General features: G+C 47.3%; 1 protein-coding gene across 1 annotated transcript in view; it reads left to right on the top strand.

The window, feature by feature from the left end:
• Pold1 (DNA polymerase delta 1, catalytic subunit) overlaps window positions 1–15,658 on the top strand; it is a 94,525-nt gene that overhangs the window by 24,868 nt on the left and 53,999 nt on the right. The window contains exons 7-9 of the mRNA XM_077689335.1: window positions 4,396–4,562; window positions 8,479–8,724; window positions 14,242–14,352. Of these exons, the coding sequence (XP_077545461.1) occupies window positions 4,396–4,562; window positions 8,479–8,724; window positions 14,242–14,352 (524 nt within the window). The remainder of the gene's footprint in view (window positions 1–4,395; window positions 4,563–8,478; window positions 8,725–14,241; window positions 14,353–15,658) is intronic.

Genomic DNA, 15,658 nt, shown 5'->3' with positions numbered 1-15,658 from the left:
AGAAAACGCTCCATGCGGTTCACTCTGATGCCCGCGTAGACGATTAAGCTCCAATAAAAACAGAAAGAGTGCGCCAGCCGTGCATGCACGCCACGTTTTCTTTTGCAGGAAATGCTTAACGGACACTTCATTAAAACTGCGAATTTCAATGTAACGAAGTAAATTGCGAATTTTACCGACTTTGTTACATCGAGGTTTAACTACACGACGGTGCTCACTCAGGACTGATTTTTATCAGGCGTAAGCACAAATACAGTCAAACCTGGATGTAATGAAGTCGGTAAAATTTGTTATCTAATTCGTGACACTGAAATTTCGCTACATTGAAATTCGCGGTTACATGAAGTGTTAACCGTGTGAAGCGGTTTCTGCAAGCAAAAATGTGGTGCGCATACAAGGCTGGTGCACTGTTTTTGTTTATGGTGGAGCTTAATTGTCTGCGCGGGCTACTTCAACTTCTACAACCAAAATTTCGCGCGTAGCCGTCCATGAAACATTGTTGCATTGATATTTCGGTAAACGGGCTTTTGTTGCACGGAGGGTGAAAATACATGGTGGGCGTACAATTTAAAAGTTCAAAATATTACGTGGTTCATTACATCGGGGTTTTGTTCCATTGAAGTTCATTACACCAAGGTTTTACTGTATACACTACCACAAGAAACATGTCGAGGGCGTCACCTCGATATTGCGGTGCAATATAAAGAAGGTATGATGCACATGCACAAGCAAACCCAACAAGCTATGTTATCGCCTTCGATAGGATAGCAATAGGTTTGGCACTGTTTAACGATGTGTACAAGAACCAACTGGCCCAGCTGTTCGTTCTATGGAAGACGGTGAACATTTGATGCAGGGTTATTCTATACACATGAGTTGCAAAACTCTTGATAGCTCTGTGTATCAAAAACATCTCCACACCTTTCAAAAGTACACCTTTCGCAAGACTGCTGTTATGTGTTGCAAAGAGAAATCTACATGCTACAATTTCATGAATAGCAATGCTAAATGTGTCCAGTAGCTGAAGAGAAAAAAGAAATTTCTGGAAGCACTCAAAATCGGCCATTTTCTCCGTTGTCACGAAAGAGTTAACATGTGCTCAAATTTTGGCACGTGGGCATTTTCACTTTTCCCCTCTGTCTGATAAACATTCACGGCCGCTCAGATCAAACTCTGGGCTCAGTCGCACAACAACGCCTTAGCCATTGAGCCCTCACAATGGGTGTGAGGCTGTTCTTGTAGCTTGAGCTCCAACCTCTGCCTTGAGTTGGTATCTTTCTAAAGCGAAAGCTTTTTTAGTGGGACTGATGGCGTCCTGCCAAAAAACTAACACATTTCCCCATAGACTGGTTGGTTGATCGAAAAGCCCTGATTAAATTAAAAAGCCCTGAAAAGTCCACTCTGTTTCACACTGTGCGGTGTGAAACAGAGCTTCCACAGTGGACTCTCGATGGTACAAATCTCGTGGGACGACGAAAAATATTCGTATCATCCGAAATTCGTATGAACCAACACAGACCAAACAAAAAATTGAGCACTAAACAAAAATTTTCGTTTATTTCTTTTCTTACTTTTGCGTGAAGAAATCCATGATGTTTTTCTGCTTTTTTTAAGCTCCATGTCACCAAGCAGTCCTTTCTGGAGCGCGTAAAATTTGGCACTCGTCTCCTCACAGTTCACAAGCTCACTGCAAGCAGCAACACGTCAAGGGCATGCAGGGTTTCGCGTGTCAATGGTGCTAGTTCACTTCCGCCTCAGTCCTTGCCGTCACTGTCCGACTGCTGCTCCGGCTCTTCCATCTCTTCGACGATGTCCGCAATTGTCCGGACACCGCAAGTGCCGAGATCATCGTCGACAATGTTGAAATCGTGCGCCGAGCATTGCACGCCCAGCTGTTCCCACTCTTCAATAGGCAGCGGCTCTTCAAACTGTGGAGACGCTGTCATAGTGGGGCTGAAAAACCCGCACTTGCGGAAGCAGTTGGACATCGTGTCCGCAGTAGCTCGGTTCCACGGCATGGCGAGGATGTGCAGTGTTCAGCAGACTGACCTGGAGGTCTTCGTCCTTGTGACTGATTTTTCGCCTTTGAAGTGGTGCTTTATGTTTACAGTAATTCCGGCACCAAGTGGCTACAAGTGGCTGGCAGTGTTGACCGCTAAAAAAACTACTTTCACATAAGGCAGAACTACCTCTTTCGGGTAAGCCAAGCACTGGTTAATGAAAAGCTAAACCTTTCTATGTTTACTTGCATCTTGCGATCGAACTGTGTCAGGAATTCCCTGAACAATTGGGCGGTCATCCTTGCTTTCTTGTTTGCCTTGTACAGGCAAGGCAAACTGTTTACGTTTTTAAAGCACCTCAGCTTTTGCGACCTCAGAATGACCTTAGCTTCAGCTTCTCCGACTTGTTGGCATTACAGCAGAAGAGCACAGTTACTCTTTGCTGCTGTTTTGTCCACCTTTAGAAGCTTCACCTCTTAGGTGCAAGCTTTGTTTGGTTGTAAATTTAAAGAAAGCCCCCGCTTTGTCCGCATTAAATACATCCTGTGCTTCGTACTCTGATAGAAGTGCCGGCCGAGAGTCAGTCATCCAGTCGCTCACCACTGAGTCACACACCTTCTTTCCATTGCCGCACACAGTTTTGTATACAAGACCATGCGGCTGCTTGGAATGGTGAACCCACCCACCAGAGGCCTTAAAGTTTTTAATTACAAGGGAAAAGGCGACGTCGTCGGGTTTATTCCGGAGAACTTTTCCGTCGATGTTCACTCCAGCCGCAGTTACTTCCTTGAACCATGTCAGGAGGATGTCTTCAAGCTTGACATGCTGGGCTGTCTTGGCCTGCTTGACATTCACACCAAAGTGCTGCACGTTTTGCAAAATCACGTCCCGTTAGACGGCAGCCTTTCTTGGGCTACACAAACGCGAAAATCTTGGGCTCTCTGCCTGTCTGTTGCTCGATCCAACCGCGCAGCGAAAAACAGATCTAAAAATACCTGCACACGAAATATATGTAGACAAGATCAGTCTGAATCATTGTGCACAACGTTGACGGCTGCAGGCCGAGCTGTTTTGCCAAGTCGCTGTGCTTCCTTTTCAGTTCACTGTTGATTTTATTCAGAATGTCCAGCTGAGTCTCCTTGAAGGAAAGGGCTTTCCTTCTGTGCGACATAGCTGGCAGTCTTGTTGATTTGGTTGGGAGAAGCCCGTTTGCAGCAACAGTATTTCTCACACGTGTCTCAGCAACTGAACATCCACCTTGAGCAGGTGGCGGCAACGGCAAGGAGCGAAAGGTTCTGTAGGGTGCAGTCCCCCACACAAGACCAATGAGACCCCACCAAGAGAGAAATGTCACTGCCTGCCCAAGGTCGTCACAGCGTTTTCTTCTCAACGGCACGGCCGTGGTAGACGAGGTGTGCTGCTCGTGCTCACACAACAGCCGGGCCATTCCAGGAGAAAGAGTGACAAAGAGGGGAGAGAGAGCCCGTACATCGCCGTGGCTTGCTCACTTGGCAGTCGGGCACCTCGCCGGCTCATTTGTAGCACCCGCCAGACTGCGCAGGTCCTTTCGTAACAGCCAAAATTTTTCCCATTGCAAGCAGTGCATTTTCGCTGAAACTTATCAGAAGTTTGTATCATCCAGAATCGTATCATCGAGATTCCACTGTATTGTGTCAAAATGGTTACTTGGAAATCGGGAAAAACGAACGGTTCTAGATAAGACAATACACGCATCGATCATGGAGAGTATGCCTTTATCTCATAAACCATGTATCGGTGTACATTTCGATTGTTCGTAGATGTGTTCCCTTAGTGCACGAAAAAGCGTTGCATGGGTTTGATCTTCGTTTGCAATTTGGGTCTTTGAAAATTTGACGTTCGATTGCACTCACTTTGCGTTTCGTTAACAGGCAAGTGACGTTATGTTAACAGGTTTAAGCTTCCACATGGGTTTGTCGGGATCGTGTGTGCCATAATCTGCTCTGGCTGGCAGAAATTGCGGCAGTGGACTGTGGTGCAAGGTCTGTTTTAGTACAGTGTGATTGTCACCAGCACTGCATCTTTTCGTTATTACTGTTTTTAGTGATTTCGGTTTCGCAGCCCTGCATAGCATTAGTCAGTAGTTTACACCGAAATTTCTTGCAAATCTGTCACGCCAAACTGTATTTATAGGTGTAATTGTTCCGATTTTAAGATGTCTGTATTTTATGGCGTTTTTTTCACTCTCCCAGGAAAGTCGTATTATCGGGGTTCTACTGTATTTTGTGTTGGAGGATTTTTTTGTGGCTTGTTGGCTGAATTGAGTGATGGAGAGATGGACCGATGAGATTTTTGTGTTTTGGAGAACCCGAGAAAGGCTCTTGTCCATAATGCCCCCCCTCCCTTCCCTCTGCAGGGGTGTTTCCGGAGGCGGACAAGGACAGCGTGATCCAGATTGCCAACATGGTGGTGCGGCAGGGGGAGCGGGACCCCTTCATCCGCAACGTGTTCACCCTCAACACGTGCGCCCCCATCGCGGGCTGTGAGGTGCTCTGCTACCAGAAGGAGCAGGAGCTGCTCAAGGCAAGGCACCCACCCAGTCGGGAAGTGGGGGATGTGGTTGCTTCCGTCCTGCTGCGTTTGTTGCTTTTTGTTCTTTCATTTGTCTGCTTCTGTTGATTCATTTCTTCATTCACTGAATCCTTCTCTCAGCATCCCTCGCATTTGCAGTGCTGTTGGGGATGATGGCGAATCTGTCGAGGGTCAGACGATCAACTTCTCTATCCCAAATGAAAGGGCATCACTTAAAGCACCTTGAACTGATATGGTTTCCCTAATAGGGCCCCGGAATGTTTGAAAGCGGAATTTTTAGTTCTACCAGCCTTTTGTAGGCTGCGAGGACAGATGCCGGCAACTATGATGGTGTGTCCTGTGGCAACGTACAGTGGAATTCCGCAACAACGAAACCGCCAAGCAAAGCCAAAAAATTTGCTTTTGCGAGAATTCCGTTGCTGCGAGATTGAAACATGACCTACACGAGAGTCGTCCACAAACTGAATATTTATTTCCGAAAGTTGGTTGTATTAGCTTCCTTACCTTGCTTGCAGCAACCTCACTACTCAATATCACTCTACAAGAATTGGTTCATAGCTGTTTATCGTCGTGCGCGCCCAAGAACGACTGGATCGTGCTAACCACCTCCAAAACATCCCGCGGGTATGTTTTTCTCCTTGGCCCGGGCACCGAGCATGCAAACGAAGTCCAGCTTTTTCTGTTGACGAATTTTGCCAGACAGTGGCACCTCGTTGTTTTAAAGCCGTTCACAAAAAAGAAGTGAGCACTTTGTTGACATCTTTGATGGCCGGTTTGTTGATGTCTGGAAAGGCGGCAGCCGTCACTGTTTTTCTTTGCACACGGGCACCATTAAAGGGTTACGACCTTGCTTTTCAAAATGGTAGAGAGTGAGCTGCACACAAGCTCCACTTGGGCCGCTGACTGAGGCAATGATCGCTGCTTTATCTTGCAGTGCTGCCACTCCTGTGCCAAATGAGGTATCCTGCGCCATCCTGATAAAAAAACCACGATTTTGCAAGCAAGTGCGCCAAAATTTGTGTCGCACAAATCGCGTGCAGCCTGTTACAAGCACTACTTCAGTGGTCTCTAGACACGTGTAACTGATTCGGCGTGATAACTTGAACTCCCTAGCACCCGTCATCGTATTTGCATGGCTTTGCCGCGGTGAGTTTGGTTGGCGCCGTCACTGTACCGCCGATACAGTGTTTTCGTCTAGCAACTGTAGCGCTGGCGTACCGCGGTTCAAAACTTTCCTTCTTGCTGTAGTTTCCAATGGTTCCTGCTATGAACAATAGGTGGTTTTAGGTGGCGTTTATTGCCGGCTCTCTCCGCCCCGAGAGCCAGCGGGAGCGCCGTTTCGCGGCATGCATGACGCGCTTGGCTGCAAGCTCCCGCTTCGATTGTTGGGCTCGCGGAGTGGACCATCGCAAGTGAAACGGGCCGTGAAAAATGACCAGTCTCTAAAGCATGAACCTCGTGGAGCGTTTTCTGCTTGCGAAAATGCGCCGCGCACGCCACAGGCGCGCTGCCGCTGTCGCGTAACCACCTGCACGCTGCTAGCGGCGCGGCAACATGGTGGCGGCTTCGGCCGCGAAGTGGTGTGGGGAGCTCGAGCGACCACTTTTAAGCACTCTCTAAAATACCGCTCAATGCACACACGAAGTTGCTTGTGTGGTAAATGAGCTTATAATGTGGGCAAAATCGTCATTATAAAACATCATCCGCGTCGCCAGTGAAAGCGTCCATGCAATACCTGCCAGGGTGATGAGCCTAAACCCCCTCGGACGGAGCCAACCGGCCGTGACCGGGCTGTCTCGAGCGCTTCAAAACCGCCGCCATGAGGCGCGCGCCTCCCCATTGGCGCAAGTCGCCAGGCTCCTCCGACTGCCGCGCGCGACGCGCGTCATTTTCTGAGCGAGGCAGAAGCTGCCGCGTGCGTGGAATCGTCGACGCGGGCGTGAAAAAATTGCACGCGCAACGCCGACGCGCACGAATCGCATGCAAAAATGCTCCATGCGCATTTTTCGTGCGCATTTCCAGCTTGCCTTTTTGCCTTTTATTCGCACCAGAAAGGAGCAAAATACCTTGCAAATTATGTTTTGTGGCATTTTTTGCTAATGCGTGGATACTTAGGGGATTTAATTGCATCAAACTTCTGGCTACTTCTAGCGACTGTTTCGAAATAAGTGGGAAAAAAATCCCATTGCCCCAGGGATGCCAGGTTGGGGCTATAAATAGCCAAATATGGCTACTTTTTTGTGGTTGGTGGAATTTTTATTGGCTATTTGGCTATTCTTGGGCTATTGGGTGAGCTGTCTGTGAAAGCTATTTTTAATGCATGTTCGAGCCTGCCAGCTATGGAGCGTTTTAGGTGACTCCTTGAAAAAGTCTTCCCTAGTAAGGACAAGAAGGCCATTATTCTTCAGCTGTGCCATCCATTTTTGATCGCACGTGTGAAAAGCATCTTGAAGCCCATTCCATGGCGACCTCTACATCAATTACTGGACGATACTGGTAAATGTTTAGTGTTGAGAGTTGCTTTGGACATATCTAGCAGTTGATGTTTATTTGCTCCAATGTGCTCCAAAACTGGCATTTTGGTGCTCCAAATTGCTCCAAAATTAATAATTTGCTGATACAAAAATTGCTCCAAATCACCGTTCATCAGTGGCACCACTGATCTTGGCAAAAACGTCCGCTTTTGATTGAGAGCAAACCTGCCGATTGCCGCACACACAACGAATGTGGGGAGGGTAGTGCCGATGAGTTTGGAACTGCCTCGAGCTCACTGTACCATTTTGAAAAGCAAGGATCATACTCTGTAACAGTGCACGTGTGCAAAACAAAGCAGTGTCGGCTGTGGCCTTTCTGGACGTCAACAAAGCAGTGCTCACTTGGTTTTGTGAACAGCATCGGAACAACGAGGTGCCACTCTCTGCAAAGTTGGTCAACGAAAGAAGCTGGACTTCACTTGCATGCTTGGACATACTCAGCGCCAAGAACCAGGGCGAAAAACGGGCACAGAAGGATGCGTTTGACACGATTTGGTCGTTCTTGGGCGTACACGACCATATATGAAGCACTTCTGGTAGTGTGAGAGCTGAGCTGTGAAGTTACTGCAGGGTAAGGCTCGCAAAATAGCATAGCCAACTCTTGGAAATAAATTTTCGGTTTGCAGGCGATTTTCCTGTCATTTAGGTTTCATTCCCATGCTAATGAAATTCTCACAGAAGTGAATGCTTTGGCTTTTTCCGGCGGATTTGTTATTGTGGGGTTCGACTGCACTGCATTTATTCCATTATAAGGCGAGGGGAAGTTGATGGACCCAAGAGAAAGAAAAAGATTGCCCACTAACACAAGACAAAAGAACCACGCGGAAAATTTATTTCAATTGCCAACTTGAAAAAAGTGCAAAAGCTAACTGCATAATCGTATATCGTTGTTTGAAGCCATTCCTGCAATCACTAGCTATCAACTTCTGATGCATCGATGCTTACCTTGGTGCTTTAACGCTCCAAAAGCTCACCGTCTCCGTATAGTTGCGTGTCGATGCGAAACGATAGCCCGGCTTTCACCCTACGTTTCCCTACCGTTGAAAACAGAGGAGCGGGCAAGGTAGAAAGAGGGCTACTTTATTGCATCATCAGTGGCAAGACTCGTTCCAAAAGCACTAATGATGATAGCATGCGTCCTTTTGTTCCCTGCATCTGATCCGTTCATGCCAGGTTCGTCGTTGCCTTTTTACAATTGCTCTGAATACCTTTGTTAAAGCAAGCATCGAAGCGGTTTTCGTCAAATCAGAGGAAGGGCTGTACTTTGCGACCTTGCCTCGAATTCAAACTAATGGGATAGTGTGTGAGCGGTGACCTGTCCACCAGGCTCAGTCCCTGTTGTTTGTTTCCTCTCCTTCTGTTTCCTTCTGCAGAAGTGGGCAGACTTTGTGCGCGAGGTGGACCCCGACGTGATCACGGGCTACAACATCCAGAACTTCGACTTCCCGTACCTGATGAACCGCTCCAAGGCTCTGCGAGTGGACACCTTCCCTTTCCTGGGCCGCATCCGAAACTGCCGCACTCTGCTCAAGGACGCCGTCATGCAGTCCAAGCAGATGGGCCGCCGCGAGAACAAGGTCGTCACCATCGAGGGACGCGTGCAGTTCGACCTGCTGCAGGTAACACCCCCCCCACCCCCCCTACCCACCCACCAGGGTGGCCTTCTTACTTTGAACAGCGAAGCTCTTGAGCAAATCGTTGGTGTATGGTGTCCGCAGTTAAAAATACCAAGGAAATGCTTTGAGCGCACGTTTGTCAAGCTAAGGATGCCCTTAGGGAGGTTGGCCAATATTGGCCAAAAAAAAAAGAACTCCAGCGTTCGCTGCATCGTCGCAACACTTGCTTCGAACGAGGAAGACACGTCATAGTGTACGGCCCTCGTCCCTTCGTCCTCGTGTCGTCGTTCACTTGCGTTCTCCACCCTAGAAGAGCCACAACTTGAATGTTGAAGCTGCTGTAGGTGGTCATTGAGTCCACACGGCCCAGCCGCGGATAGTTTGTATGACCTAAGAAGAGGCTGCGCTTGTTGAGGCTCGGTGTGCAAAGCATCCGCCAGAGGCGATAAGTGCCGCTTGCAGAGTGGCGCACGAAAACGTCGACCAAAACGACGACCTCACTGTGGCCTTGCCCAACATAAGGTCATTGAGATGCCATGCTGCCGACATAAACCACGGCACCGCAATGATACTAAAACTCCACTGTGTGTTGTTCGTCAGTGATCATTTACGACAGGTTCGCCATTGAAGTCTTGCGTGTTAGTGCAAGCTTTCCTGAAATTGTTGGGGTGGCTTTTTGGGTGACCTTTCCTTTTGTGTGTGTGTGTGTCCGGAGGGAAAGGGGAGAGGCATCATCTCAAAAGGCAGAGGAGGTTCATCCCACTGTTAGGAGATTGGAATGGCACGTTCCGATTACTAGAACAGTGAGGAGCTCGCACAGTGTGGCAGCTCAGGCCAACATTTAGGCTCAGACCGCGTCTGACGTTCACTGGCCGACTTTAAAGGGGTCATGAAGACTATTTCCAAATTTGTTTTATTGAAAAAAACCTCATAACAACGATACTGGTTCAGTAGAACGGAAAGTTGAGCTAGTTGTATCTAATTCATGTTTAAAGCGCGGACAGACGATACACAAGCGCTCGTGTTGTCCTCTTCTTGTGTATTGTCTGTCCGCGCTTTAAACGTGATACTGGTTCCAACCAAACTTCCATCAACTAAGCTAGATACAGTCAAGCCCACTTATAATGATACTATTCATAACAATATGTCGGATGTAACGATGAACAACTACGTCACCGTTCACTTTGATATTCGTCCTATGGTAAAATAAAATGCTTATTACAATGCTCCAGTGTAGTGGTATTGGATATAATGATTGAATCCAGTTACAGTGCGCACTGAAAATTCGAGCTGCCACTGGCTGTCCACGCCGACAGCACACACCGCGAGCCGCAATGCACCTCGCATCCTCTCAGAAAATGAGTAAACTGTGCCGCTTACGAGGAAGTGAAAGGAGGAAGGGAGCGTGAAACCCCCCCCCCCCTCCCTTTGCCACCGCTTTAGCATCGTCCACGCGCCCGCTCGAGAGCTCGCTTGCCTCATGCATTCGCATATTGTGTCACGTGTGCACTGCTTTGATTTTGACTGGGTGCCCCTCGAACTGCCTCTGTTTTTCCGCAGAGGGGACGTCAGGCCCAATGTTTTGGAAACGTCCGAATGCGTCACTGAAGAGGCGGTCAATGTGCGGATGCATGCTGGGGACAGCAGTGACAGTGATGACGCTGACGACGCGGTTGCGCAGCCCACTCGGGTAGTGTCTTCATAGAAGTCCCGATGTTTCCGCCAAGGACCTTTCTCTCAGCTAGGTTACAGTGTAGCTAGGGGAAGCACCAATAGATGCTCTTGAAAAGGGTGTACACCAGCTGCTTCGCGTGAAGCAAGTGAAGCTGACCGACTATGATATCTTTTCTGCAAATTAGTAGCAGGACAACCTTGCTTGCACGTGACTACAGTGGAGTCTCGATGATACGATTCTGGGTAATACGAATTTTGGGATGATATCAATTTCTGAGAAGTCCTGACAAAATTGCATTGGTTGCAATGGGAAAAATTTCGGCTGTTACAAACGGACTTGCGCTGCCTGGCGGATGATACGAATGAGCCGGCGAGGCACCCGACTGCTGGGCCAGTTGAGCGAGCAGCGACGGCGACGTACGGGCTATCTCTCTCCTCTTTGTCACTGTTTCTCCAGGAATGGCTGCGAACTCCACAAGCGCGCTGACGCCGCCGCGAAACCACCCGCACGCTGCGCGGCTGGCCGGCGGGGAAGAACATGGCGGCGGCTCCGGCCGCGAAGTGGTGCGGGGCGCTCGAGCGACCGCTTCTAACTACTTTTTAAAATGCTGCTCAACGCTCACACAAAGTTGCTTGTGCGGTAAAGATACTGATAATGTGGGCTAAAACGGTACTACAAAACGTCATCTGCGCCTAGTGAAAGCGCCCGTGAAATATCTGACGGGGTGGTAAGCCTAAACATCTCCGGTGGAGCCAGCTGGCTGTCTCGAGCGCTTTGAAAGTGCCGCCACAAGGCACGCGCCGCCCCATCGGCACTAGTCATCAGGCTCCTTCAACTGCGTCGAGCTTCATTTTCCGACCGAGGTGGCAGCTGCCGCAGGTGCGAAATCGTCAACGCGCCCGAATCGCATGCAGAAATGCTCCATGCGGTTCATGCCTTGACTGTTGCGGTGTATAGTGAGCTTGGCCACCGCGAGTTGGGAGACAAGTGCAAAGTTTTACACGCTCCAGAAAGGAATGGTCGGCGACATGGAGTTTAAAAAAAGCAGCAAAATTTCTTCACGCGAAAGTAAAAAAAGAAATAAACGAACTTTTTTTTAGTGCTCAGTTTTTTGCTCTGTGTTGGTTCATACAAATTTCGGATGATACGATTATTTTTCGCGGTCCCGCGAGATTCGTATCATCGAGATTCTACTGTAAAATTTTTTTGAGCTCTGTTTTGTCTTTTTTTTTTCTTCGCAAACCACCTATAACAATTGCCGATTACAGTCGAGTTCACTTATAACGGTACCGTTTATAACAATATTTCGGATATAACGATGAACAGCTATGGCACCGTCAACTTTTGTATTCTTTCTATGGTAAAATAAGCCGCTTATTACAATGCTCCAGTGCCACGATATCGGATATAACGATTGAATCCGGTGATATTGTGCACCGAAAGTGTAACAGTGAGGACTCTAACGACGCAGTTGCGCAGCCTATTCAGGTAGTGTCTTCGTAGGAGGCACAATGTGTGACACAGTCCATCGGGGACTTTGTTTCGACTAAGGACATTTTCCTCAGCTAGGTGAAGCACCTATAGATGGTCTTGTAAATTATTCCCGCTAGCTTCACACGCAGCAAACAAAGGTGATCGACTGTGGCTTCTTTTCCGCAAATTAGTAGTAGTACAACTTTGCTGGCATGCGAATAAAAGGTTTTGAGCTCTGTTCCGTCTTTTTATTTCGCTACCCGCTTATAGCAATTATTGGTTATAACGATGGGATTTCCTTGGCACTTGGATATTGCTATAAGTTGACTAGACTGTATAGTGATCGAACTTTCTTGGCACTTGAATATTGTTGTGACTGGACTGTATTCAGGAAAACAGATGAACCACTGGCATGTCGTTAGACAAATTTTGGCCAGGTCCTTACAATGTCACGAAGACTTGCTCGCGTGATTGGTGGCTACTGACCAAAGCCACTGCCAAAATGCAGAGCTATGCAGCTGTAGTGGCTTTTCAAGAGTTTCTTTCAAGCCTGAAACTGAGTTGAGGGAGTTACCAAAGTCTAGTTCTTTCAAATCCAACAAGGTTCTGTTGTGTCTTCGTCACACCTTTAAATTTAATAATGAGCCTTGTTTCCGCAAATTCGGAGCGGGGGAGTGGGGTGGCTTGTGTGTGTGGGCTGCTTAAAACAGTCTCAACAAAACATAAATGAAGAGTGTTATGCTTAAGTTGTGTTTGGGCCGAGGCGGACCTAAATTTTAATGGGGGAAAAAAAATCCTTTGTCCTTCACTTGTGCAGGCCAGATGGCGCAAATTTGAGTTATGGGGTGTACAATCTTCTTTGCGGGAAACTGTCCAACACAAAGGCGTGACGCAGAAGAGAGCTTTATTCCTTCTGTGTCATGTTTTTCTTGCGGGAAGATTTACATGGACGTGTGCCAATTAACTGGTTAGCCTTGCAGTTCCTCCAAGCAATCCCGCCTAGTGATGTCTAGTGTAACTTAACAAGCTGACGCACCTGCATTTGTAAGGGGTAGCTTGTGTACTACAGCCTCCTGAATTGACCTGACAAATTCCCTTTTTTTTTCTGCGCACCCTTAATTTCTTTTTTTTTTCACAAAAAGTTTCAAGGAAGGTCATGCCATCTATGTGTTAAAAGTGCTGAGTGCATGCAACACTACAATAGCTGCTTGGTCTCTGCGACTGGTTTGACTGTCACAGTTTGGCGAGGGAAAAAAAAAAAAAGCACCCGTTTTGGAATTCGGTCTCCACTGAGGAATGGTGCAAAGTCGTACAATCTCTACGTCCTGTTAATTTCAACGGAGAGTTGGGCAAGTTAATACTGGGGTAACTGATGCATACCGTATTTTCACGCGTATAACCTGCCCCTGTCTATAATGCACACCCCCACTTTCAGCCAGACGGAAAAGAAAATAAAACCCTCGTGTATTGCCCACAGATTCGATGCAAGAAAGGCTGCAGCAAACCTACTGCTCAAGCAACACATGACATACCATGTCGACAGAAAAAGCGTATATTTAGCAAGTACAATACATTGACTGCACGGCGAAAGTCACAGTTCCCTGCTCTCGCTAGAGCTATGGAAGGCTTAGTGTTACTGCGTAGGAGCTTCATGGCACAATGCGCATTGCCGTGAAGCTGCAGTAAAGGACAAACCCCAAGTATTATCCGCACCCCTACTTAGCCGCTGAAATTTTCACATTTTTGGTGCGGGTTTTATGTGTGAAAATACAGTACTTCCTAGTTGACAGCAGTCAGGGGCACAGGAGAAGAGTGTAGATGGGACAGGCGCTCAACATCAGCTGGTTATTACTAAACAAGATGATAATTGTGAAATCGTTACAGCAAAGAAACACATGCTTCTGACCACACCGCATTAGTATGCGCATTTCTCCAGATAATAGAGTTCCTTTTTTGATAGTGCCAGTAAAGGGGCTCTGTACATCTGATTGGTTGTGGGGTTTAGTGCACCGAAGCCACGCCTGGGCTGTGAGGTGCACCGTAGTGGAGAACTCCGGATTAATCTCAACCTCATGGGGGCATGTAATGTGTGCCACAATCTTGACACACGGATGTTTTGGCTTTCCGTCGGAAAAGCGGACAACATGGCGGCTATCGGACCAGCATTCTTGGGCTGAGTAGCACAACACCTTAGCCACTGAGCCACCGCGGCGGGCCGCTACACACCTCTCATCCCAAGTGTTTACGCGAAATTCTAACCGACTGGTGCTATTGTGAGGTCTTTGGCCAACTGCGATCTTTTCGATGGAGTTAATGGTCAATGCGTAAGTGCTGTACTTGCATCATACTTACCCGTGTGCCTGCCTATGCAGGTGCTGTTGCGAGACTACAAGCTGCGGTCGTACACCCTCAATGCAGTCAGTTACCACTTCTTGCAAGAACAGAAGGAGGACGTCCAGCACAGCATCATCACTGACCTCCAGGTTTGAACCAATGGCGCTGTTCCCTCTGTCTTTTTTTTTATGCTTGTTTTCTTGAAAGATGTAAACAAGCAGCAGTAAACTAGGGCTTATCAGCCTGTGAGCTTGGCTGGTTGTGGAAGTGTGCAAACATTCGAAGCTTCAGGAACCTCATGAATGGTTCTTGCTACCACAGTGGTACTTTGCAGTTCAAGGTATTCGTGCCTATGAAGGGTTTTATGAAGAATTAATAATAAATGTGAATAGAAGTTGCCATTGTTGGAATGAAGGGACAGTGGTCCAGCATTACACTTGGCTTGTTGCCTTTCAGGTGGCTTTTCCTCGTGGCATTGAAGCTGTGCAAGAAAAAAACAAGTGTTCATAAGTGAAGTACAGCTTGACCTCGTTATAACGAACACTGGTATAGCGAATTATCGGCTATAGCGAACTAAATACAAACTTTGGTTGGTCATTTCAATGACACGTATTCTTTTATAACGAAACTGAAACCGTGATAGCCGTGCACGATATCGGATATAGTGAAGAAATATTTGTCCAGGAGTGTTGGAAGCTACTTGAAAAAAACCCCCGTCGTCTGAAACTGCAGACGTATAAAGGTCCTTTTGTTCGTGGACATTGTGGAAAACTCCATCCTTTTCAGAGCTGTGAGTAGCCACCAGACAAAGATCACATTCTTCATCAAATAAACAAGGACTCAGGCCTGTTCTGTCAAGTGAACCTTGTTCTGTTGTAATTTTACATAATCATGTTCCGGTTCATTTCGGTTGGTATGCAACAAGGCGAAAGGTAACGGTTACCTTGTTTATAGTGGATTAGTCTGTTTGCACTTAAGTTTCACTCATGGATGTTCACCAACTAGCTCGTCTCTTCATTTTGCTTCAGTAGATTCAAAGCCTCAAAAAAGGCATCTTTGTGTCAACTACTTTTGCGCCAGCCTGATTGTCGATTTGTTAGAGCCGATTTTTGCCTCTACTGTTGCAACAAACTAATTTTCTGTCCTGATATTATTTCGCTAAAACGAGGTGTGACTGTACATAAATGATGTTCATAAGTGGAGTAAACTGAAGTGAAAAGCAAATGTTCATAGTGAAGGTTATGTGAAGTACTGGGGAAATATTTTTTTTTTTTCTGTATAGCGGTTGACAACCCTGCGAATTTCGTTGGAGAGTGAACAGGGTTCTGAGGATTTTGGCTTTTAGGCTAGCGTTAGGCTTATGAGGACTGGTGAGGTTAGCTTAGCCTTGTCAACCCAGGCTCTTTTTTCTTTTTTCGTCAATCTTTTGACAGTATTTGCAATGCCGTCGTTTAT

This window comes from Haemaphysalis longicornis, unplaced genomic scaffold (genome assembly GCF_048455015.1).
Source record: "Haemaphysalis longicornis isolate Haplotype H1 unplaced genomic scaffold, Haemaphysalis longicornis Haplotype H1 scaffold_10, whole genome shotgun sequence".
NCBI classification, from domain to species: Eukaryota; Metazoa; Arthropoda; class Arachnida; order Ixodida; family Ixodidae; genus Haemaphysalis; species Haemaphysalis longicornis.
The sequence above is the reverse complement of the archived record's forward strand: the minus strand, read 5'-3'. Positions and strand labels throughout refer to the sequence as shown.